General features: G+C 42.6%; 2 protein-coding genes across 2 annotated transcripts; both read right to left on the minus strand.

The window, feature by feature from the left end:
* Positions 1-8: 8 nt before the first annotated feature.
* LOC129841437 (uncharacterized) lies at positions 9-10,308 on the minus strand. Its single transcript, XM_055909700.1, has 7 exons — positions 9,812-10,308; positions 7,206-7,336; positions 6,870-7,031; positions 4,457-4,621; positions 4,008-4,119; positions 2,686-2,813; positions 9-2,254 (listed from the first exon to the last, which is right to left on the minus strand). The coding sequence occupies exons 1-7, from the start codon at positions 10,068-10,070 to the stop codon at positions 1,331-1,333; spliced, it is 1,881 nt and encodes a 626-aa protein (XP_055765675.1). The 5' UTR covers positions 10,071-10,308; the 3' UTR covers positions 9-1,330.
* On the minus strand, positions 5,009-6,862 carry LOC129841474 (gastrula zinc finger protein xLCGF3.1-like). The gene has a single exon (XM_055909762.1). The coding sequence runs from the start codon at positions 6,696-6,698 to the stop codon at positions 5,853-5,855; it is 846 nt and encodes a 281-aa protein (XP_055765737.1). The 5' UTR covers positions 6,699-6,862; the 3' UTR covers positions 5,009-5,852.
* Positions 10,309-23,468: the final 13,160 nt, after the last annotated feature.

Here is a 23,468-nt window from a genome sequence, read left to right on the forward strand (position 1 = left end):
AATCGTTATATTAGCTTAGCACATAGCAATTAGCAGCCCAGCATTGATTCTAGCCAAAGTGAGCGATAAAAGTCAACATCGCCAAAAGATATTAATTTTTTCACTAACCTTCTCAGAATTCTTCCGATGACACTCCTGTAACATCACATTACAACATGCATATACAGTTTGATCGAAAATGTTTATATTTAGCCACCAAAATCATGGTTAGACAATGTGAAATGTAGCTCAGCTGGTCAGAAAATGTCCTTGCGCCACTTAGACAGTGATCTACTCTTATACATAAATACTCATAAACGTGACAAAAAAATATAGGGTGGACAGGGATTGATAGACAATTTAATTCTTAATACAATTGCGTTATTACATTTTTTAATTTATCCTTACTTTTCAATACAGTTTGCGCCAAACGAAGCTACGTCAAAAAACATGGCGTCCTAAGCCACTAAAATGTTTCGACAGAAACACGATTTATCATAATAAAAATGTCCTACCTTGAGCTGTTCTTCCATCAGTATCTTGGGCAAAGGATCCTTTCTTGGGAGAAATCGTCTTTTGGTGGAAAGCTGTCCTCTTGCCATGTGGAAATGTCAACTACGTTCGGGATGAACTGAAAAAGCGTGCCCAACTTTTCACATCGTTGCAAAAATAAATGTCCCAAAATCGCACTAAACGGATATAAATTGCTATAAAACGCTTTAAATTAACTACTTTATGATGTTTGTAACTCCTATAACGAGTGAAAAGATGACCGGAGAAATATAACAGGCTAAACTAACGCTTGGAACAGGAGAGGGTCGGTGTCTTCCATGCGCGTTACGCAGCTCCCAAAGAATGACTAGCTTCAGAGTTTTTTCATTTGTAGGGCCTGTGAACGCGCAATCGAGCCCGTTGGAATCGTCATCACGTAAAGGCATCCAGGGGAAGACGTAAGAAGTGTCCGTATAGTCATAGCAACGACAGTGCCCTTTTAACTGACTTCAGAAAAGTGGCCAACATTTCTCAAATCTGACTCCATGTCAGGGAAATTGCTGTAGAATGGGCTCTGTTCCACTTAGAGACAAAATTTCAACTCCTATAGAAACTATAGACGGTTTTCTATCCAATAATAATAATAATATGCATATTGTACGATCAAGGATTTTGTGGGAAGCCGTTTAAAAAATTAGCCACATTAGCATAAATAGTCTAAACAGCGCCCCCATCCCCAACAGGTAAGGGGTATGTGGTTAATTACCCTCTTATCCCAAGACACTAAACATTATAACTATAATATGTCAGATAAGGAATGATTCCCAGATATCCTCTGCGTACATCTCAAGACACACTGCTACGATTTCTCCCCTTTGTGGACAATCCTATGTCTGATAAGGCTACTCAGGAAGGAGAAGCTCTTGTGACATAATTTGCAATTGAAGCTGTCCTTGGTGTGAACAGTCTGGTGCTGCTTCACATACCTTGCCTCAGCAAAGCGCTTCCCACACGTGGGGCAGGCATACGGCTTGTCGGCGTCCGTCCTAATGCTCGGCCTCCCACATTGTGACCCAATGACACCAGAGGAGGTAGAAGCAAGCGTTTTTGAGCTCCCTCCTTGACCTCTAGCCATTGTTTGGGTGTTGTTGGGATTGTGTGCTGTGTTATATGCTAGGTACCTCTTATGGTGAACGCCCATCCTGACCCTGTCTGTATTGGTGGGGTAAACCTGAGGTAAGTGAGGAAGGCTAGACCCAGGCCCAGACCTTCTATTAACCAAGTCACCAGGCATTGGACGAGGCCCTGAAGGAGAAGACAGACTTGCTGATAGACTACCACCAGGGGGGGCTCCCATCACTCGCTGTGAAGGCTGAAGCCCAGGGTGACCTGCTCTGTTCATCATGGATACTGTGGTGTTTGTATCATAGGAACAGGAGGGTCGATCTCTATCAGCCCCAGGCCCTGCTTCATCCCTGCACTGAGACTGTGAAGAGAAGGGTCTGGGCTGCAGACTGGATCCCTGATTGGAGCCTCTGTCTCTCTGATGACCACCAGGACTGAGGTTGTTCAGTTCACCTGTCCACTGGTTGTGTTCTGTGTAGTGGTTGTGGTGGAGTCTCTGTCCCTCGCGGTTGGGTACTAGTTCCAACTCGGGAAGGAAGAGTGATGGCTCCAGATCCAGGGTTTTGATCTGGGGCCAGGGTTTGTGACCACCCACCTCAGATGTCCAGTCTCTTCCGCCAGCAACACCAGACATCAGCTGGTCCTCATGGACTGCAGACTGTAAACAGAAAAGCATAAAGGTTTATATAAGAAACTCTTTGCTGTACACACAGAAACATGACATGATATTATAAAATGTTAACCACAGTCAAGTACCTAACAATTTGTAGCCATTGGAGTTTACTATGAAACATTGTCCATATGTGTTGATTCAAAAATGAAATATGTTTTGGTTCGACTGAGATGAGGGAAACTCAGTCTCTGCAATAATACAAAAATAACCAAGTCAGTCAGCACAGCTATCTGTTCTCTCCCCCCGCATACAGACACATCCCCGTCCCCGCAGACCAAATCTACACCTCACCCTGCTCTCAGCCAGTCTGTTGTCATGGAGACTAAGTTCGGTTGTTGTTTTGTGTTCGACTGTCTTTTCTGGTTAACACTGTTGTTCCCCAGCCCAGAGTTGAGGACGCTGTCCCATCCACTGACCTCCACTATGTCGCCTCTGGTCCTTGCCTGCTCGGTAATGTTGTCTCCTGGGCCCTTGGCTGCACCCGTCTGGGTCTGAAAATCCAAGACGGCCGCCCAGTCTCCTCTGTTAGCCTCCAGCCAACCACCTGCAGGAGGTTAGAAAATAGACTTTACAAAGATGGCAGAGAAAACGCTACATATGGAGTTTTTCTTTATCAATTACCTGGTCAAGTTAATTAGGGATAGGTGTTCCGCTAGCGACCCACCTCGACAACATCCGGTGAAATTGCAGAGCTCCAAATTCAAAATACAGAAATGCTCAAAATTAACATTTATAAAAGATACAAGTGTTATACATCGGCTTAAAGATGAACTTCTTGTAAATCCAGCCGCTGTGTCAGATTTCAAAAAGGCTTTACGACGAAAGCACACCATGAGATTATCTGAGGACAGCGCCCCGCTTACAAAAGCATACAAACATTTTCAAGGCAAGTAGAGGAGTCACGAAAGTCAGAAATTGCGCTAAAATTAATCACTTACCTTTGATCATTTTCATCTGGTTGCAGTCACAAGAGTCCCTGTTACACAACAAATGTTCGTTTTGTTCGATAAAGTCCCTCTTTATATCCCAAAACTCTGTTTTGTTGGCGCGTTTTGTTCAGTAATCCACTGGCTCAAAGGCAGCACAACATGCAGACGAATACATCCTAATAGTACCGGTAAAGTTCGTCGAAACATGTCAAACTTTGTTTAGAATTAATCCCCAGGTTGTCTATTGTCTAAATAATCGATAATATTTCAACCGGACAATAGCGTATTCAATAGAAAGGAAAAACAACAAAGGGCACGCAATCGGTCACACGTGCAAACCAGCTCTGCTTCATTCTACAGTCCACTTACAAAATGGTCTCATTCTTCTTCATTTTCCAGAATAAAAGCCTGAAACAATGTCTAAAGACTGTTGACATCTAGTGGAAGCCAAAGGAACTGCAATATGGGTCCTAACCCATTACATACTGTATAGGCATTCAATTGAAAAGTACCCACATCAAAGAAATCCCACATCCTGGATGAATTTTCCTCAGGTTTTTGCCTGCCATATCAGTTCTGTTATACTCAGACATTTTCTTAACAGTTTTGGAAACTGTAGAGTGTTTTCTATCCAATACTACCAATTATATGCATATCTTAGCTTCTGGGCCTGAGTAACAGGCAGTTTACTTTGGGCACCTCATTCATCCAAACTTCCGAATACTGCCCCCTATCCCAAAAAAGTTTTAAAATGTGTGTTTTTGTATGCAAACACAAGTTGCTCTATGCTATAATTATTTCTCCCTTACCTTGCTCCCCCATCTTTAGTCCACTCAGCAGGTCAATGCTTTCTGGTTCGTCTTCGATTGTCTCCTCTTTGACCAGCAGCAGATCAGGCTTCCCATCCTCCATGTCTACTGACTGTGAGAGGATGTGGGATCAAGAAATGATATGAGCACCCTGCTATGGAGCACCTTCTGATTGGGCAATGAGGGATGGCTATGAGTACTATGGAAACTTGTTAGTTGATTTGATACAATGCAAACATGTTAGTTGATTTGATTACTTGACACTTTTTCATGGTTTGATCATTCAAACTCACACTTAAGACAACATTCATCTAGACCTGAAAAGCGTCTAGAAAGAGTCTCAAAGTAGAAGTGCTGACTGAGGATCAGGTCCTTATCTGTCTACATAGTCTAATTCATTAGGATCTAAAAGGCAAAACCATTCAGACAGTAGTTCACAGTGGGCTCACCTCAGTGAGACTGTGTGTGGTCCTGTGCTGCTCAGCTGGTTCCTCTGTGGCTTCAGGAGGAGGTGTAGTCTGGTTGTCCTCCATGACCATGGTCCCCTCAGGGTTCCCCAGACCCTCCTCACAACCATCCTCCTTCACCAGCAGCACCTCTGGACCCTCCTCCTCCTGGAAGAGACAGGTGATACAGATTAAACAGACATACACTCCCTCAGGTACGTACACACAGATAATAAACACACTTCTAACATGGAGTGTTGACCCATCCTCACTACGTTTGAGTCCTATACTGTAGTTACAGAATGACTTCATTGTTGTTAAACCCATCATGGTGGACATAAATATGTTGTTGTGGGTAAATATGAGTCAGCTATGATAAGTCAAAAGTAATCATATCACAAACTTGACTAAACTATATGGAATTGTACAGTAAGTGTTAGTGTGTAAGTATATTTAAGTGTATATTGTTTATAAAGTGCTGTTGGATTTATGCAGAATAGGGTGAGATCAGATGTGATGTATACTAAAGAGAGTCTCAATGAAAGTCTTAGAATGAAAAGTCCCATTTTGTGTTTATTAAACATAAACAAGTTTTAAATACACGATGTATGAAAACCACATATATACATCTCAACAAAAAATGTATCACTTGCATACATTTTCTCATTAAAAATGTATTGGAAAAACATGTAGTTTAATAGAAGTAATGAAATAGACATTTGTGAACATCATACAGCCTACACAGTACAAACACAATATGTATCAGACTTTAGACTTATATACACTGCTCAAAAAAAATAAAGGGAACACTTAAACAACACAATGTAACGCCAAGTCAATCACACTTCTGTGAAATCAAACTGTCCACTTAGGAAGCAACACTGATTGACAATAAAATGCACATGCTGTTGTGCAAATGGAATAGACAACAGGTGAAAATTATAGGTAATTAGCAAGACACCCCCAATAAAGGAGTGGTTCTGCAGGTGGTGACCACAGACCACTTCTCAGTTCCTATGCTTCCTGGCTGATGTTTTGGTCACTTTTGAATGCTGGCGGTGCTTTCACTCTAGTGGTAGCATGAGACGGAGTCTACAACCCACACAAGTGGCTCAGGTGTGGTGAGCCACTAGTGTCCAGAGCAATCAGTGTTGCTTCCTAAGTGGACAGTTTTATTTCACAGAAGTGTGATTGACTTGGAGTTACATTGTGTTGTTTAAGTGTTCCCTTTATTTTTTTGAGCAGTGTATATATCACACAATGTCTGGATGCAATATTCTACCCAGGAATATTCAACACTGAAATCTGTTATTCCAAATATATCTGTGGATCTTTTCTGCTGACAACCGTGAAAATGTACATTTGTCTTTAATGCAGTGTTTGATGTAAATGTCAGAAGCTATTGAGTGGAATGGTTTTTCTGCTGGTGTATCCTGAGGTAGCTCCTCTCTGAGAACCTCTTCCCGCAGTGCGTACAGGCAAACGGCCTCTCTCGCGTGTGGACCATATGGTGCCTCTTCAGCTGGTCCTGACGGGAGAACCGCTTCTCACACTGGGGGCAGCTGTAGGGTTTCTCCCCTGAGTGGACCCTCTGGTGCCTCTTCAGGTCACCAGCCTGTGCGAAGCGCATGTGACACTGGGTACAGCTGAAGGGTTTCTCCCCAGTGTGGACCCTCTTGTGGATCTCCACCTTCTGGGGGCAGCTGAAGCCTTTGTTACAGAACATGCAGAGGAACCGTTTCTCTTTACTATTGTCTGATGTGGCACCCCCTCCCTGAGCCTGGGCTGTGGCCCTGTCGTTTGAGTTCAATACCTGATCGAAAAGGATGTGGCTGTGTGAATCGGAAGGTGCCATCGACGTGGACACTGGGTCGCGATCCCTGAACGCGTGTAAAAGGGAGTGGGTGGCAACATTTTGATTTGTCTCTAAGCTTTCCCTGTAGTCTAAGAAATCTCTGGCCTGCGAGTGTCCGTCTACTAGGTGACCATTCCATGTGGGAGGTACGTTGCCCTCCAATTTTACAGTCACTTCATCTACGACTAAACCCTCACCTTTCTTATCTAGACACCCTTCAGAGTATTCACTACTACTGTACCGGTTCCATTCCCCTCTAGACAGATCAGTCTGTGCTTCTAAACCCAAGGGCATGTTGCCAGGGTCCATCTCTGTAGTGTAAGAACCAGACAGGTCATCAACGCCAGTGTCTAACGCGTCGCCGTCTACATCTCCATGGGAATGACCCATCCTCTGGCTCTGGTGAAATACCGGTAGGTACTCTGAGCCGGAAGCAGGAGGACAGCCCAGTCTCTCTGGTTCTGATCTGTGGTCAGATCCTGTGTGTAAGAGCCTGTGTGTTACAGTTAAAGTCTCGGTATCTGTCTCTGACTTGAGGACGGCGTTCGGCGTTCCACTGACCTCCAAGATGCTGTGTCTGGTCCTGGCCTGGGGCATGGCGGCGGTGGCGAGGTCCTCCGTGGCTACAGCCGCTGTTTCAGTCTGGATGTTTCTGCTGTGCCGTGGGTCCTTCTCTCCTTCAGTCCTCTCCTGCTTGACCCCAGGACCTGCAGCCTCTGCAGACTGACAAGAAGAGAGGAGGTTATTATCGATACATGAGTTGAATTGGATAACAATATGGTAGTGAAGTCTCAAAGTACCCTATGGCAAATAGATGAATAGCTGATGGGAGTCTTTCTGAAATAAACTGATCACATTTGATCTAATGTAATTTTAATGTAACACTATTACACTAACCTCTATTATGATAACTTGCTGGGTTGAGGTTCCACTCCCCTCATCAACTGTGATTGGTTGGTCATCTCTCCATGTGTTGTGTCCCGCTGGCTTCACAAAGCTCCTGTGGCCTCCAGTGAGATGTCCTTCACCTGAGAGAGTGATTGGGGGAAACGGGTGGTTAAGTTAGGTACTCTCAATGCTCAATTGTGCACTTGACACTGTCTACAAGTGGCAAGGATGTCCCTTCTCATAAATTTTTGACATACTATTTATTGATTGATTGATTATGTTCCATGCATTACATTATTTTGAGTATGACAATAGGGAATTCAGTAAATCAAGAATCTGGTTAGAATATGATAATATGAATTGGGTTAGAATATAATATTGTGTCTCTGTGTTAGAATAATTAATTCTTAATTGACCTGCCTGGTAAATACATTTTTTTGCAAGATAGCTAAGTAATCAGGGGAAGTACTACATCAGGCCCGGCCCCAGGCATAAGTGACATAAGCGGTCACTTAGGGACCCCATCCACTAGTGCCCCCCCATTGTTTGACTCGCACTTTGCCTCTTTCTTCGCTCACGTTCTGTGGGATCTGAATTTGTGTTTGTGTTATCTAGTGTAAGTCTTCTCCTGCTTGCCTCATGAGAAAGCGAACACACATGGAAAACAGAGTATGTGTTATTAAAAGCAGTTAAAGCAGTTTAGTCGTCGTCTAAAACTAGGTAGAACGATCCAATCTATAGCTAGCTAAAAAAACTACTAACGCTAGTGTAGACTAGCTAGATGGGTAGGTAGCAACACATCCGCCACGCTGATCATCAACACTGGAGCCCCCCAGGGGTGCGTGCTCAGTCCCCTCCTGTATTCCCTGTTCACCCACGACTGCATGGCCAGGCACGACTCCAACACCATCATTAAGTTTGCAGACGACACAATAGTGGTAGGCCTGATCACCGACAATGACGAGGCAGCCTACAGGGAGGATGTCAGAGACCTGGCCGGGTGGTGCCAGAATAACAACCTATCCCTCAACGTAACCAAGACTAAGGAGATGATTGTGAACAGGACTACAGGAAGAGGAGGACTGAGCACGCCCCCATTCTCATCGACAAGGCTATAGTGGAGCAGGTTGAGAGCTTCAAGTTCCTTGGTGTCCACATCACAAACAAAATAGAATGGTCCAAACACACCAAGACAGTCGTGAAGAGGGCACAATAAAGCCTATTCCCCCTTAGAAAAAGAAAAAGATTTGGCATGGGTCCTGATATCCTCAAAAGGTTCTACAGCTGCAACATCGAGAGCATCCTGACTGGTTGCATCACTGCCTGGTACGGCAATTGCTCGGCCTTTGACCGCAAGGCACTACAAAGGGTAGTGCGTACGGCCCAGTACATCACTGGGGCTAAGCTGCCTGCCATCCAGGACCTTTACACAAGGCGGTGTCAGAGGAAGGCCCCAAAAATTGTCAAAGACCCCAGCCATAGGCTGTTCTCTCTACTACCGCATGGCAAGCGGTACCGGAGTGCCAAGTCTAGGACAAAAAGGCTTCTCAACAGTTTTTACCCCCAAGCCATAAGATTCCTGAACAGCTAATCAAATGGCTACCCAGACAATTTGCATTGTCCCCACCCCTTCCCTGTTATGCTGCTGCTACTCTGTTTGTTATCTATGCATAGTCACTTTAACTCTACCCACATGTACATATTACCTCGACTAACCTGTGCCCCCGCACATATACTCTGTACCAGTACCCCCTGTATATAGCCTTGCTATTTTTTTTTTACTTAACACTTATTTTTCTTAACTGCATTGTTGATTAAGGGCTTGTAAGTAAGCATTTCACTGTAACGTTGTATTCGGCGCATGTGAATTTAAAAAAAAATAAAGTAGTTGATTTAATGATTGAATATATGGATTTTACAGGCAATCAGTTCCTACAGTGAGCACCAGGAAACCAACCTCTGGTGGGACAGATGGAGCCCAGGACAACAACACAAAGTTAGTGGTTTTATGACTTACACATAAAAAACTGTTACAAAGTCTACTGTGTATAGTGTTAAATGTAACCCTGCCTTACATAAAGATTACAGAATTAATAATTGCATTAGAGCACTGAAATTAGATTAACAAATAGGTTTTATGACATTAAATTAAGACTTAATTTACATTGTGTATAGAGTGAAATTAATATTTAAAGACATTGTAACCATTCTTTGCATAACGCTCAGCCCTGCTATAGTAGTTCACTAAACTACAGAGCATGGTGTCCATTAAAGTTGTCTTCTCTGGGTGTTTTGATATCTGATTTAGAATGAATAATAACAAGGTTTGTGGTAGTTTGAAAGGGTTTGATCCACCTTACGCCAGGAGTGTTTCCAATTAACATGACCAAAAAAAATCCAAGCCGTATAGTCATAACACAGAGGAAAAGGGAAGCTATCTATAACAATATTTTGTCATAGCCTAGGAATAGGATCCAGAGTTTTACCTGACCAGGAAAAACTCTAAACAATCAAGCCGTCTATTGCATACTATCCAAAAACTGACCAAGTCACAATTCTGGGTAACATCTGAACACATGCGCAGAGGGGAACTGGATAATTTATGCAAAATGTACCTCTTGCTAATCCTCTGTATCGGTCGAGGATCTTGACACTACTGGGACGACTGGCAACGACGCGCTCTCGTGCCACCTTCAGTTCCAATATCTGTAGTTTCCTCCGCAATCCCCTGTTTTCTTTCTGGCTTTGAGACATTTCCAAACGGAACATTGCATAGTCGTCGTCTACGAGTTTACAGATCTCTGCCACGGCTGCATTCGCTAGCACCTCTATGATGGAGGCTATTTGAGTGTGAAAACCCATACAATTAGCCATTATTGTTAGCGGCTACCTAGCTAGCGTTACCTAGCTAAATAACATCTATCAACCAAGTCCTGTCTCTAACGCGAATTAAAAACTACCTGAGGTAAGTATGTAATGCTTTGCAGTTAAATCAGTCATATTTTGATTTCCATGGTGTTAATAAACTTCTAAATAACAATAAAACCGCTAACGTGGAAATGGTTATTGGTCACTATTTACTTTTGTTTACTACTTCTTCGATTAAGTTTAACTGCGGTTGGCATCCAATAAATGTTGCGTTACCGCCACCTATTAGACTGGAGTATAACTCCCTTATTCTTTGCTTTAAACAATTGTTTAATAAGAATAATACAACAAATACCCTACCATCTAACACTACACTCACACAAAAATGTAATAATAATTTTAAAAAACATACTCCACTATTTTAAATCTATTTAGTCCTACTCCAGCCCAACAGCCTGAAAGGATGGGACACCACCACTTAACACACCCAAATACCTCTCTGCAGCTGCCACCACAAAAATCCAATATTACTGAAACATATCACTTGTTGGTTTATCCCTCTGTACTGGTACAGATCTACAACTCACGCCACTCCTCTCAGGATCCCTCCCCCTTGACTCATCTTCCTCTACTTTCTTCACTGCCTCAGCATAAGACAACTTCTGCACTACTCTGACCCTGGAAACCTCAACCTGGCTCTCTCACACTGGACATTTCTGATCCCCAGCCCCATGGGCACCCCTACAATTAACACATACCACTACTTTCCCCAATGCTACACATTCCTTTGTCTCATGCCCTTCCGCATGCACACTTCTCACACCTAGGAACCTCCCTACACACTGCTGCCAAATGCCCATAAGCTTGACACCTGTAATAACGTAATGTATTCGGCACAAAAGCTCATACAGGATAACTTATATCCTAACATCACTTTGTTGGGCAAAGACTCAAAATCAAAACTCAAAAGAACAGAAAATGACTTCTGTTTCTCCACTCATGCCACCCTGTCTGTGTCGCACCAAGCAACGAGCAACATTTTATTTTACCTTTATTTAACCAGGTAGGCCAGTTGAGAACAAGTTCTCATTTACAACTGCGACCTGGCCAAGATAAAGCAAAGCAGTGCGACAAAAACAAGTTATACATGGGATAAACAAATGTACAGTCAATAACACAATAGAAGAATTTTTTTTTTATAATCTATGTACAACGTGTGCAAATATAGAAGAGTAGAGAGGTAGGCAATAAAAGGCAATAAATATGCCATAGAGGCAAAATAATTACAATTTAGCATTAACACTGGAGTGATTGATGTGCATAAGATGATGTGCAAGTAGAGATACTGGGGTGCAAGAGGGTAAGTAATAATATGGGGATGATGTAGTTTGGTGTGCTATTTACAGATTGGCTGTGTAGAGGTACAGTGATCGGTAAGCTGCTCTGACAGCTGATGCTTAAAGTTAGAGAGGGAGATATAAGACTCCAGCTTGAGTGATTTTTGCAATTCGTTCCAGTCATTGGCAGCAGAGAACTGGAAGGAAAGGCAGCCAAAGGAAGTGTTGGCTTTGGGGATGAAATATACCTGTGAAATATACCTGCTGGAGCGCGTGCTACGGGTGGGTGTTTCTATGGTGACCAGTGAGCTGAGATAAGGCGGGGCTTTACCTAGCAAAGACTTATAGATGACCTGGAGAAAGTGGGTTTGGTGACATATGTAGTAAATCTTCTCCGTCAGTTGGTCAGCTTTCACATTTACCGCTACCCCAGTAATCACTCCTTTCAATGGCACCCTTTTCTTGGGAGTAAAACCATTCACATCTCTTGCCCCCATTTGTTTAACATGAAGTGCCTGATCCCTCTGACCAGCAGAAACACCAGCAGAAACACAAACCACATGAAAGTTGAATATTTATATTTCTGTAGTTTGAATTTCGCGTTCTGGAATTTCACCGGATGTTCTTTGAAACACGGTACTGCTTATTACATTACACATCAAATCTCCTATGATCAGTATCTTTCAAGCTGAGAGCAGACTTGTGAATTAATCAGACTGCAATACATCTAATTTGTATATACAGCCTGAAACTAATGTAACTTTGTGCAAAATGTTCCTTACAAGCAAGAATATTGAATCAAATTACATGTGAACTTACTCTACACTGGTGATCTGTGCGGTTTGTCCTTCAGTTGCTCGATATTCGAGAAATTATCGACAGGAAAGTATTGTTTAACCGACTTTTTAGAGCACTATTACTGCCGTTATAAATTATCACCTGGCACGTATACAAAAACATTTAAACACCTGCAGACTTCAGATTCATGAATACTTTGCTTTTCCATGTACTTCCGTCTTGTGCACGGGCAAAAAAATCTGGATTGCCACACACAGAGATCTCCGTTTTGAAGTCAGGTTAATAACACTGTCCTGTTGATATTTTGTCAAACATGTCTACCAAGAGAAGGACGAACACCACGGACAATCAGCAGAGTAAGTTCAAATTAAGTTTATTAAACATTCTGACTTGTAAAGGGACGGTTTGTCATTATTGAATGGAAATGTGCGCACAGTGTTTGCATAATTTGAAGGCCACGTTTCGTGACTAACTTGTAAGGAAAGAACATTGTGTTCATAAGAATAGAGCAGAAGATAAAATAATGATTATCAGCTTCTTGATATGCCACACTGGAGAGGTGGATGGATTATCTTGGGAAAGTAGAAATACTCACTAACAGGGATATAAACAAATTTGTCCACAACATTTTAGAAAAATAAGCTTTTTGTGCATCTGGGACATTTCTGGGATCTTTTTCAGCTCATGAAACATGGGACCAACACTTTACATGTTGCATTTATATTTTTGTTCAGTGTACATTACATATAAAATCTCCTATGATTGCTATCTTTCGAGCTGAGCGCAGACTCGTTTAGAAAGAAGTGTTAGCAAGAATAGAGTAGAAGAGAAAATAATTAATTTATTCCATCTACATCGCCTCAGTAAGGTAAAACAACGGTCCTTGTTCTAGCCTAGGTTTACTGTCTCTCTAAAAACAGATTCACACAATCCTGTTTCAAATGATAAGTTAACAAAGGGTTAATGAGGGATATGTGGTTAATTACCCTCTTACGATAATGTCAGCTAAAGAATGTTTCCCAGACATCTCAAGCCACACTGCTACAATTTCTCCCCACTGTGGACACTCCTATGTCTGATAAGGTTACTCAGGAAAGAGAAGCTCTTGTAACATAGTTTGCACTTGAATGGCTTCTCCTTGGTGTGAACGGTTTGATGCTTCTTCACATAGCTCGCCTCAGCGAAGTGCTTCCCACATGTGGGGCAGGCATACGGCTTGTCGGCGTCAGTCCTAATGCTCGGCCTCCCAATGACACCAGAGGAGGTAGAAGCAGAAGCCACCACCCTTAGGTGGTTAGTCTTTGAGCTCCCTCCTTGAACTCTAGCCATTGTTTGGGTGTTGTTGGGATTGTGTGCTGTGTTATAGGCTAGGTACCTCTTGTGGTGAACGCCCATCCTGGCCCTGTCTGTATTTGTGGGGTAACCATGAGGTAGCTGAGGAAGGCTGGATCCAGGCTTCCCATGAACCCAGTCACCAGGCATTAGACAAGATCCTGAAGGAGAAGACAGACTTGCCGATAGACTACTGCAAGGGGGGTCTCCCACCACTCTCTGTGAAGGCTGAAGCCCAGGGTGACCTGCTCTGTTCATCATGGATACTGTGGTGTTTGTATCAAAGGAACAGGAGGGTCTGTCTCTATCAGCCCCAGGCCCTGCTTCATCCCTGCACTGAGACTGTGAAGAGAAGGGTCTGGCCTGCAGACTGGATCCCTGACTGGAGCCTCGGTCTCTCGGATGACCACCAGGACTGAGGTTGTTCAGTCCACCTGTACACTGGTTGTGTTCGGTGTGGTGGTGGTGGAGTCTCTGTCCCTCGTGGTTTGGTCCTAGTTCAGACTCGGGACAGAAGAGTAACGGCTCCTGATCCAGGGTTCTGATCTGGGGCCAGGGTTTGTGACCAGCTGCTTCAGAGGTCCAGTCTCTTCCGTCCGCAACACTGCAGGTCATCAGCAGGTCCTCATGGACCGCAGACTGTAAACACAAAATTGTACAGAAGAGCATATAAAAGGTTTATATAAGAAACTCTTGCTGTACACATAAACATGACACATTTATATACCACACCCCCTTGTGCCTTATTGCTATTATGAACTGGTTACAAGTGTAATGAGAACAGTAAAAATAAATGTTTTGTCATCCCTGTGGTATACAGGTGTTAAGCATTCAGGGCTCAAACCACCCAGTTTATAATACAATGTAAACCAAAGTCAAGCCCATCTCTAACACTATGATTCAAGTATCAATATGGAGCCACTAGAGTTTTTAAAATGTTCTTTAAATCAGCAGACCACGTGTAAAAGCGCTAGCCCAGAACCTACACATCTGACTTCTTCAGCTACGGGATCATCTGAGACCAGCCACCTGGACAGCTGTTTAAACTGTGAGTTTGCACAACCAAAGAATTTCTGCACAAACTGTCTGAAACCGTCTGAGGGTAGCTCATCTGCGTGCTCGTCGTCCTCACCAGGGTCTCGACCTGACTTCAGAGGGAAAATGCTCACCTTCAATGGCCACTGGAATGCTGGAGAAGTGTGCTCTTCACGGATGAATCCCGGTTTCAAATGTACCAGGCAGATGGCACACCAGATAGTGACTGGTTTTCTGATCCACGCCCTTACATTTTTTTAAGGTATCTGTATTCTTAGCAGTGTTGTAGTACTCGAGACCACATTTTGAGTGTCTGTCTTGTGTCGGATACATTGTACTCAGTCTTGACTCTGTCTCAGACAGTGAAGCCTTCCAGAGACCAGCGGAGTAAAAAATCCATAATTATCAACATCCATTCAGTAAGTGCATAAAACCGCTTTGATTCTGAATTATATGTTAGATTAAAGAATAAAGCATTGTACAAGTCCTTACATACGGGGTCCCGGGAACAGCCCAGCTAGTCGATTACCTATCAACTAGACTCTGTAACATTATCATTTCAATAGAAGTGCAAACATAACAGCACAACCATTAAGTTCTTAACAGTCAAGTCATAACAAATGAAAATGCATTACATTTTCTTTTTACTCCAGTTGTCCTGTTCCTGTTTTTTAAATATATAACAGAGGACGAGTTAACACAGTCCCTTGTTTACAGAGTAAGCCTGTCCGGTGGCTTACACATCCGACCCACCCGTGCGTAAGTGTGGGCTCTGACAGGGGTAGGTCAAGGGTCACGAGCTGGAGAGCTTGGTGGGGTAGAAGCCTCACCCTCAGTTGGCTTATGTCTCCATTCTGCGCCCTTAGGCCAGGACTGTGATCCAGCTCATCTAGGTGAGTTTATGGTGTGTTCTGTATTGTCTGCTTTCCTACACGGAGATTGACCTGATTGTGACCCGATTGTAACGATAGAGGGAGCCACTGACATCCACCAGGTAAGAATGTGGTGCAACTCTCTGTAGGCACGTGCCCAGCCTCCAAAGTCCTGTGTGGGCTCCCGGCAGCGGTTTCACCCTTATCGTTTCACCCACCTTCAGCTCTGGCAGGTCTCAAGCAGTCCGGTTGTAGAAGCACTTAGCTATCTGCTTTCGGTGGCGCAGTACGCAAGGCTTTACGTAACATGTTTTTATTAGGGGTTGTTGCTGTCACGCAAAGCCTTGCGTAACAGTTTTTTTGCAATCTTGATAGCTGACTCTGCCTTGCGATTTGCCTTTGGGTGCCTTGGAGAAGAGGGCTATACTCGGCCTTGTCTCAGGATGGTAAGTTGGTGGTTGAAGATATCCCTCTAGTGGTGTGGGGGCTGTGCTTTGGCAAAGTGGGTGGGGTTATATCCTTCCTCTTTGGCCCTGTCCGGGAGTATCATCGGATGGGGCCACAGTGTCTCCTGACCCCTCCTTTCTCAGCCTCCAATATTTATGCTGCAGTAGTTTGTGTCGGGGGGCTAGGGTCAGTCTGTTATATCTGGAGTACTTCTCCTGTCTTATCCGGTGTCCTGCGGCTATGGTTTTGTAGTTTTCAATTCAATGCCAATACAGTATCCATTGACTTAGGACTCAAATTGCAGTTTCTATGCCTTCCACTAGATGTCAACAGTCTTTAGAAATTGTTTCAGGCTTGTATTCTGAATAATGAGGAAGTAAGAGCAGTCTGAATGAGTGGACCCTAAAGTGTCACAGAGCTTTTTCATGCGCGAGACCGCATTTACCTTTTAAATTGACAATGTTATTGTCCGGTTGAAATATTATCGATTATTTAGGCTAAAAACAACCTGAGGATTGAATATAAAACATCGTTTGACATGTTTCTATGAACTTTACGGCTACAATTTGGATTTTTTTTGTCTTCCTGTTTTGACTGTGTTTGAGCCTGTGGATTACTGAAGAAAATGCGCGAACAAAACGGAGGTTTTTGGATATAAAGAGACAAAGGGAACATTTATTGAGTAAATGAATGTCTTCTGAGTGCACCCATATGAAGATCATCAAAGGTAAGGGATTAATTTTATCTCTATTTCTGACTTGTGTAACTGTTCTACTTGGCTGGTTACTGTTTGTAATGATTTGTCTAGTGGGCTATGTTCTCAAATAATCGTAAGGTATGCTTTCGCCGTAAAGCATTTCTTTAAATCTGACACCGTGGTTGGATTCACAAGAAGTTAATCTTTAAACCTATGTAAAATATGTTTTGTTTTCTGAATTTTTATAATGAGTATTTCTGTATTTGAATTTGGCGCCCAGCAGTTTCACTAACGTCTCACGTACCCAAGAGAGGTTAACTGCCTTGTTCAGGGGCAAAACAACAGATTTTTTACCTTGTCAGATCGGGGATTCGATCTGCAACCTTTCAGTTACTAGTCCAATGCTATAACCACGAGGCTACCTGCCGTCCCTTGTGGGCAGTTCATGCGACATCAAGGTTTCCTTTTGCTGTTCATTAGCGTACTCGTTGCATGTGGGGGACAGCTGCTGACAAAGTCTTTAATTTCGGCTTGCATATTTGGCCAGTATAATGATTTGGGGATAATGACAAGATGTCATTTTGCATGCTGATCTCATCTCGAAAGGTCCAGTATGCTCTCACTGTGAAAGGTGTCTCTTCTTTAAGGCACGGCCAACTTATGAGAACCATGGACTTCAGGTACTGTAGGTGTTCGTCCTTGTCAGTGTGTTGCCTGATCTGAGCCTAGGTGGTGATTTGTGATGTTTAAGTAGTCTGCCTGATTGATCTGTTGAACATCTTGTTGTTCCTGCTGTAGCGAACAGATGCATGCCACTGATAGGCAGTGCCTCTGCCTGTACATTGTTCTGTTGCCCTGCTCAGTGTGTCGCTGATGTACATCTCTGGTCCTGGCTTGTAGATGATCTTCAGACTGAACTTTTGCAGAGTCAGGATCATGCTTTGAAGCCTCTTGGGCTTTGAGAGATTTACTGAATATAGTTTGTGATCAGTTTTAGAGGTGACCAGCTCTCGAACATATACAGTTGAAGTCGGAAGTTTACATACACCTTAGACAAATACATTTCAACTCAGTTTTCACAATTCCTGATATTTAATCCCAGTAAACATTCCTTGTCTTAGGTCAGTTAGGATCACCACTTTATTTTAAGAATGTGAAATGTCAGAATAATAGTAGAGAATGATTTTATTTCAGCTTTTATTACTTTCATCACATTCCCAGTGGGTCAGAAGTTTACATACTCTATTAGTATTTGGTAGCATTGCCTTTAACTTGGGTCAAATGTTTTGGATAACCTTCCACAAGCTTCCCATAATAGGTTGGGTGAATTTTGGCCCATTCCTCCTGACAGAGCTGGAGTAACTGAGTCAGGTTTGTAGGCCTCCTTGCTTGCACACGCTTTTTCAGTTCTGCCCACAAATTTTCTATAGGATTGAGGTCAGGGCTTTGTGATGGCCACTCCAAAACCTTGACTTTCTTGTCCTTAAGCCATTTTGCCACAACTTTGGAAGTATGCTTGGGGTCATTGTCCATTTGGAAGACCCATTTGCGACCAAGCTTTAACTTCCTGACTGATGTCTTGATGCTGCTTCAATATATCCACATAATTTTCTTCCCTCATGATGCCATCTATTTTGTGAAGTGCACCAGTACCTCCTGCAGCAAAGCACCCCCACAACATGATGCTGTCACCCCCGTGCTTCACGGTTGGGATGGCGTTCTTTGGCTTGCAAGCTTTCCCCTTTTTCCTCCAAACATAACGATGGTCATTATGGTCAAACAGTTCTATTTTTGTTTCATCAGACCAGAGGACATTTCTCCAAAAACTATGATCTTTGTCCCTAAGTGCAGTTGCAAACCGTAGTCTGGCTTTTTTTAATGGCGGTTTTGGAGCAGCTGCTTCTTCCTTGCTGAGCGGCCTTTCAGGTTATGTCGATATAGGACTCGTTTTACTGTGGATATAGATACTCTTGTACCCGTTTCCTTCAGCATCTTCACAAGGTCCTTTGCTGTTGTTCTGGGATTGATTTGCCCTATTCGCACCAAAGTACGTTCATCTCTAGGAGACAGAACGGGTCTCCTCCTGAGTGGTATGACGGCTGCGTGGTCCTATGGTGTTTATACTTGCATACTATTGTTTGTACGGATGAACGTGGTACCTTCAGGCATTTGGAAATTGCTCCCAAGGATGAACCAGACTTGTGGAGGTCTACAATTTTATTTCTGAGGTCTTGGCTGATTTCTTCTGATTTTCCCATCATGTCACTTTTGCAAAGTGATATTAGTTCCACAAGCTCTGCATGGTTTTCCGTAGGCAGGGCAGTGCTCTTTGCGTGTGCATTTTCACAGTGTTCACCGTTTGTTGTGAATTACTCTGCCTCGATTGGTTTTGTCTGAATGTTTGCCTGGCAACAGTGTGAACAGTATCAGCGTTGGTGTGTGGGGTTTCGATTTATATTGCTCTCATTCTCATGTCAGTGACTTCAGCAGTGCGGCACATTTCAATGGTAGTTGCTAATGTTAAGCCTCTCTCTCTTAGTAGACGCCGACGCATGTCCTCATTTGCAATTCACAGTACTATTTTGTCTCGAATCAGTACATCTTTCAATCCCCGTATTCACAAGTAGTGGATCTTTCTCTCAAATGGGTTACAAAGTTGTTTACTGACTCACCCTATTCCTGTTTGCAGCTTCCAAAATCAAACTGCTCGTAAATGACGTTCCTGGCAGGTCTGAAGTAATTATCCAATGGATCCAGTATGTTGTGAGTGTGAGATTGCGCAAGTAGATGTGCCTCGATTCGCTGCCCATTAAACTCCTCAGAGTTGCCGCTTGGAACTCATTGGGTTTTTCATGTTGACCGGTCGCCAGTGCATAGTCCACGAATTCATCCCTAAAGTTGTCCTAATTTCAGGCCCCTGTCAGAATGTTCGCTGCCATAGCGATGGAATAGATCTCTTTGCCTTATAGGTTGTTAATGATGCTAACTAGCCAGCTAACAACGAGTTGATTAGTGGTGAGACGAATGTTAGCAGTAGGAAACGGCATGTGTTCATGAAGGAGTGCACTTTTTGTAAAACGGAGGCTATAAGCAGGTATAAATCAAATTGTATTGGTCACATACACATGGTTAGCAGATGTTAATGTGAGTGTAGCGAAATGCTTGTGCTTCTAGTTCCGACCATGCAGTAATTTCTAACAATTTCACATTTCTAACAATTGTTTATGGCCATTTCGTATACTCACTTCTTAATCCCCACTGATGCGTATCAAAGTAGTGTAATGGAGGTATACGACTTATCAGTTATGTAGTACAATAGAGAAATCATGCACAAAGTAGCCTACACAATCGCATAGCACGTGAAATATATTCCCATGCGTGGCGCACAGCCTAGTTTCAGCAGATTATCATCTACAGGCAGCAAGCACCCACAGCTCTGGTTTTGGCATGGAGTAGCTCTCAGAAGAATGACATCGGTAGCCGGTAGGGTAGGTAGGAAAGACATTTCAACTTATGATATCTACAAGTAAATGGGTATGAAAACCAGGTATTGAAAAAGTTTGGGTCAAAGTATTTGTTAGTAGGCTATTTGTGATGCACAATTCAGTCATCATGCCCTGTTTTCATCAGGGGTGCAGGCATGGCCAGGCCCACCCTATCAGATTGAGCAAAAACAAAAAAATAATACATTATTTTTACAAAAACAGTCCACACCTTCCCTTTCTGATTTTCCCCAGACCTCCAAAATGGCCTCAGGATGTGGTTTAAGCATTGTTGTGGACTTAGAAAAACAACAAATGTGATGTTCTATTTAAAAAAGTGTGATTTTGAGAGTGCAAATCTGAAAAAGATATAGGAATACTAATAAAAAACGATTAGGGAAACATAGGGTACCTTTTATTTGTACTGAACATGCCAAAGCAGCATATAATTTTGCTGGACCCCAGGAAGACTAAGGAAGTTTATACAATTTTAAAAACAATACATTCACATATTTCAAAGCACACTGTGTTCCCTCAGGCTCCTACTCCACCACTACCACATATCTACAGTACTAAATCAATGTGTATGTATTGTATGCATGTGTCTGTGCCAATGTTTGTGTTGCTTCACAGTCCCCGCTGTTCCATAAGGTGTTTATCAGTTTTTAAAAAAACGAATTTTACTGCTTGCGTCAGTTATTTGATGTCGAATAGAGTTCCATGTAGTCATGGCTCTATGTAGTACTGTGTGTCTGTTCTGGACTTGGGGACTGTGAGGAGACCTCTTGTGGCATGTCTTGTGGGGTATGCATGGGTGTCCGAGCTGTGTGCCAGTAGTTTAGACAGACAGCTCGGTGCATTCAACATACCTCTCATAAATAAAAGTAGTGATGAAGTCAATCTCTTCTCCACTTTCAGCCATGAGAGATTGACATGCATATTATTAATATTAGCTCTCTGTGTACATCCAAGGGCCAGCTGTGCTGCCCTGTTCTGAGCCAATTGCAATTTTCCTAATTTTTTTTTGTGGCATCTGACCACACGACTGAACAGTAGTCAAAATGCGACAAAAATAGGTCCTGCAGGACCTGCCTTCTTAACAAGGCAGAGCATCGCTTTATTGTAGACAGACTTCTCACCATCTTAGCTACTACTGCATCAATATGTTTTGACCATGACAGTTTACAATCTAGGGTTACTCCAAGCAGTTTAGTCATCTCAACTTGCTCAATTTCCACATAATCTATTACAAGATTTGGTTGAGGTTTAGGGTTTAGTGAGTGTTTTGTTCCGAATACAATGCTTTGAGTTTGAGAAATATTTAAGGCTAACTTATTCCTTGCCACCCACTCTGATACTAACTGTCATTTTAGTCGCTGTAGTAGCTGACGTGTAGTGTTGAGTCATCCGCATACATAGACACTATGGCTATACTCAGTCAGCGGCATGTCATTAGTAAAAATTTAAAAACGCAAGGGGCCTAAACAGCTACCCTGGGGAATTCCTGATTGTAACTGGATTATATTTGAGGCTTCCATTAAAGAACACCCTATGTGTTCTGTTAGACAAGTAACTCTTTATCCACATTATAGCAAGGGGTGTAAAGCCATAACACATTTGTTTTTTCCCAGCAGAGACTATGATCGATAATGTCAAAAGCTGCACTGAAGTCGAACAAGACAGCCCCCACAATAATTGTTTCATCAATTTCTCTCAGCCAATCATCAGTCATTTGTGTAAGTGCTGTGCTTGTTGAGTGTCCTTCCCTATAAGCATGCGGAAATTCTGTTGTCAATTTGTTTACCGTAAAATAGCATTGTATCTGGTCAAACACAATTCTCTTCCAGAAGTTTACTACGGGTTGGTAACAGACTGATTGGTCGGCTATTTGAGCCAGTCAAGGGGGCTTTACTATTCTTGGGTAGCCAAATTACTTTAGCTTCCCTCCAGGACCGAGGACACACACTCTCTCTAGTAGGCTTAAATTGAAGATGTGACAAAAAGGAGTGTAAATTTCGTCTGCTATTATCCTCAGTAACTTTCCATCCAGATTGTCAGATCCCGGTGGCATTTTTCACCTCTTCCACACTGACTTTACGGAATTCAAAAGTACAATTCATCTTTAATAATTTGTTCCGATATACTTGGATGTGTAGTGTCAGCGTTTTGTTGCTGGCATGTCATACCTAAGTTTGCTTATCTTGCCAATGAAACATTATTAAAGGAGTTTACAATATCAGTGGGCTTTGTGATGAATGAGCCAAGATGGCTTTTTCCCCCCAAAAATGTAATTTAAGGTGCCCCAAAGCTTTTTACTATCATTCGTTATATAATTTATCTTTGTTTCTTTAGTTTAGTCACATGATTTCTTAATGTGCAGTACGTTTGCCAATCAGTTGGGCTGCCAGACTTAATTGCATCCGCTGGTCAGGTCGTTTTGGAAAAATTGGAGTATACCCACTTCTCCAAGCACCACTACATGGGGCCGATGGAAAGACTGCAGCATGATGTTAAAGGATAAGCAGTCCATTCACACGGCGATAATAAGCCAGTAGGTCCCAATCATAAGAAAACAAAAACACAACCATTAGGCGAAGCATTTCCTAATCGAAATGTAGAACTTACTTCCAACTGCAAAAACATTTAGGACAAAGTAACCGGTGACCTAAAGTTTAAATGCAACAATGTTTCATACACAAGTTATTTTCAAAGAGATGGCTAAGAAAAGCAAGTGAGCTCCAATAAAACAGTTCAACTCGCCAGATGGTGATAATTTGAAATTTAACTTCTTGGTGGAAGTTATTCTTGAAAAGGGAGAAGCTAACAAATTAGTAACATCTTCAATAACTGCTGCAGCCACTGCAAACTAGCCTACCACGAAAGATAGCTAGCTAGACAGTGAGAAAACTGCTGCTCGCTATTGCGCAGTGACCTGTTGGCCTTTGAGAAGGCAGACGTTCCCATATGTTTTTTTGTAAAAACAGTTCAACCCATTCATTACAAGTCAAAATGTGATTGGTTGATTCCATTGTCTAGCCAAAATGTTGCCCTTATACAGAACATAATTGAAAATAGTAATGTAAATAGCATTATTATTTTATAAATCCTTAGCCCTTCTCTGAAGATGTAGAAGGCCCTCATTGTTCCCCACTGTGTTTGGGTTAGTAATAATTTGTAGAGTGGCTCTATTTTCCCTTAGCATGCATTTTTTCACCATTCTTAATGTCTAAAATACTGGACATGTTTAACTCTTACAATGGTGGCGATTGGACAAAATTCCAATCGCCTTGAATTGGACTCAAATTTTTCTGGTCTCAGTCTCGCCCCCCTTTCGGTCTTGAATTGGTCTCGCTTTAGGTGGTTTTGAACACAACACTGATTCCAAGTCATGTGAAATCGATAGA

This window comes from Salvelinus fontinalis, chromosome 42 (genome assembly GCF_029448725.1).
Source record: "Salvelinus fontinalis isolate EN_2023a chromosome 42, ASM2944872v1, whole genome shotgun sequence".
Lineage (NCBI taxonomy): Eukaryota > Metazoa > Chordata > Actinopteri > Salmoniformes > Salmonidae > Salvelinus > Salvelinus fontinalis.

Excerpts from the sequence above, each read along its gene's own strand:
- LOC129841437 (XM_055909700.1), bottom strand. The coding sequence starts at position 10,070 with ATGGCTAATTGTATGGGTTTTCACACTCAAATAGCCTCCATCATAGAG. Across the intron at positions 7,337-9,811 it reads ATACAGAGGATTAGCAAGAG|GTGAAGGACATCTCACTGGA; the intron begins GTACATTTTGCA and ends TCACTCTCTCAG. Across the intron at positions 4,120-4,456 it reads CCACACACAGTCTCACTGAG|TCAGTAGACATGGAGGATGG; the intron begins GTGAGCCCACTG and ends ATCCTCTCACAG.
- LOC129841474 (XM_055909762.1), bottom strand. The coding sequence starts at position 6,698 with ATGGGTCATTCCCATGGAGATGTAGACGGCGACGCGTTAGACACTGGC.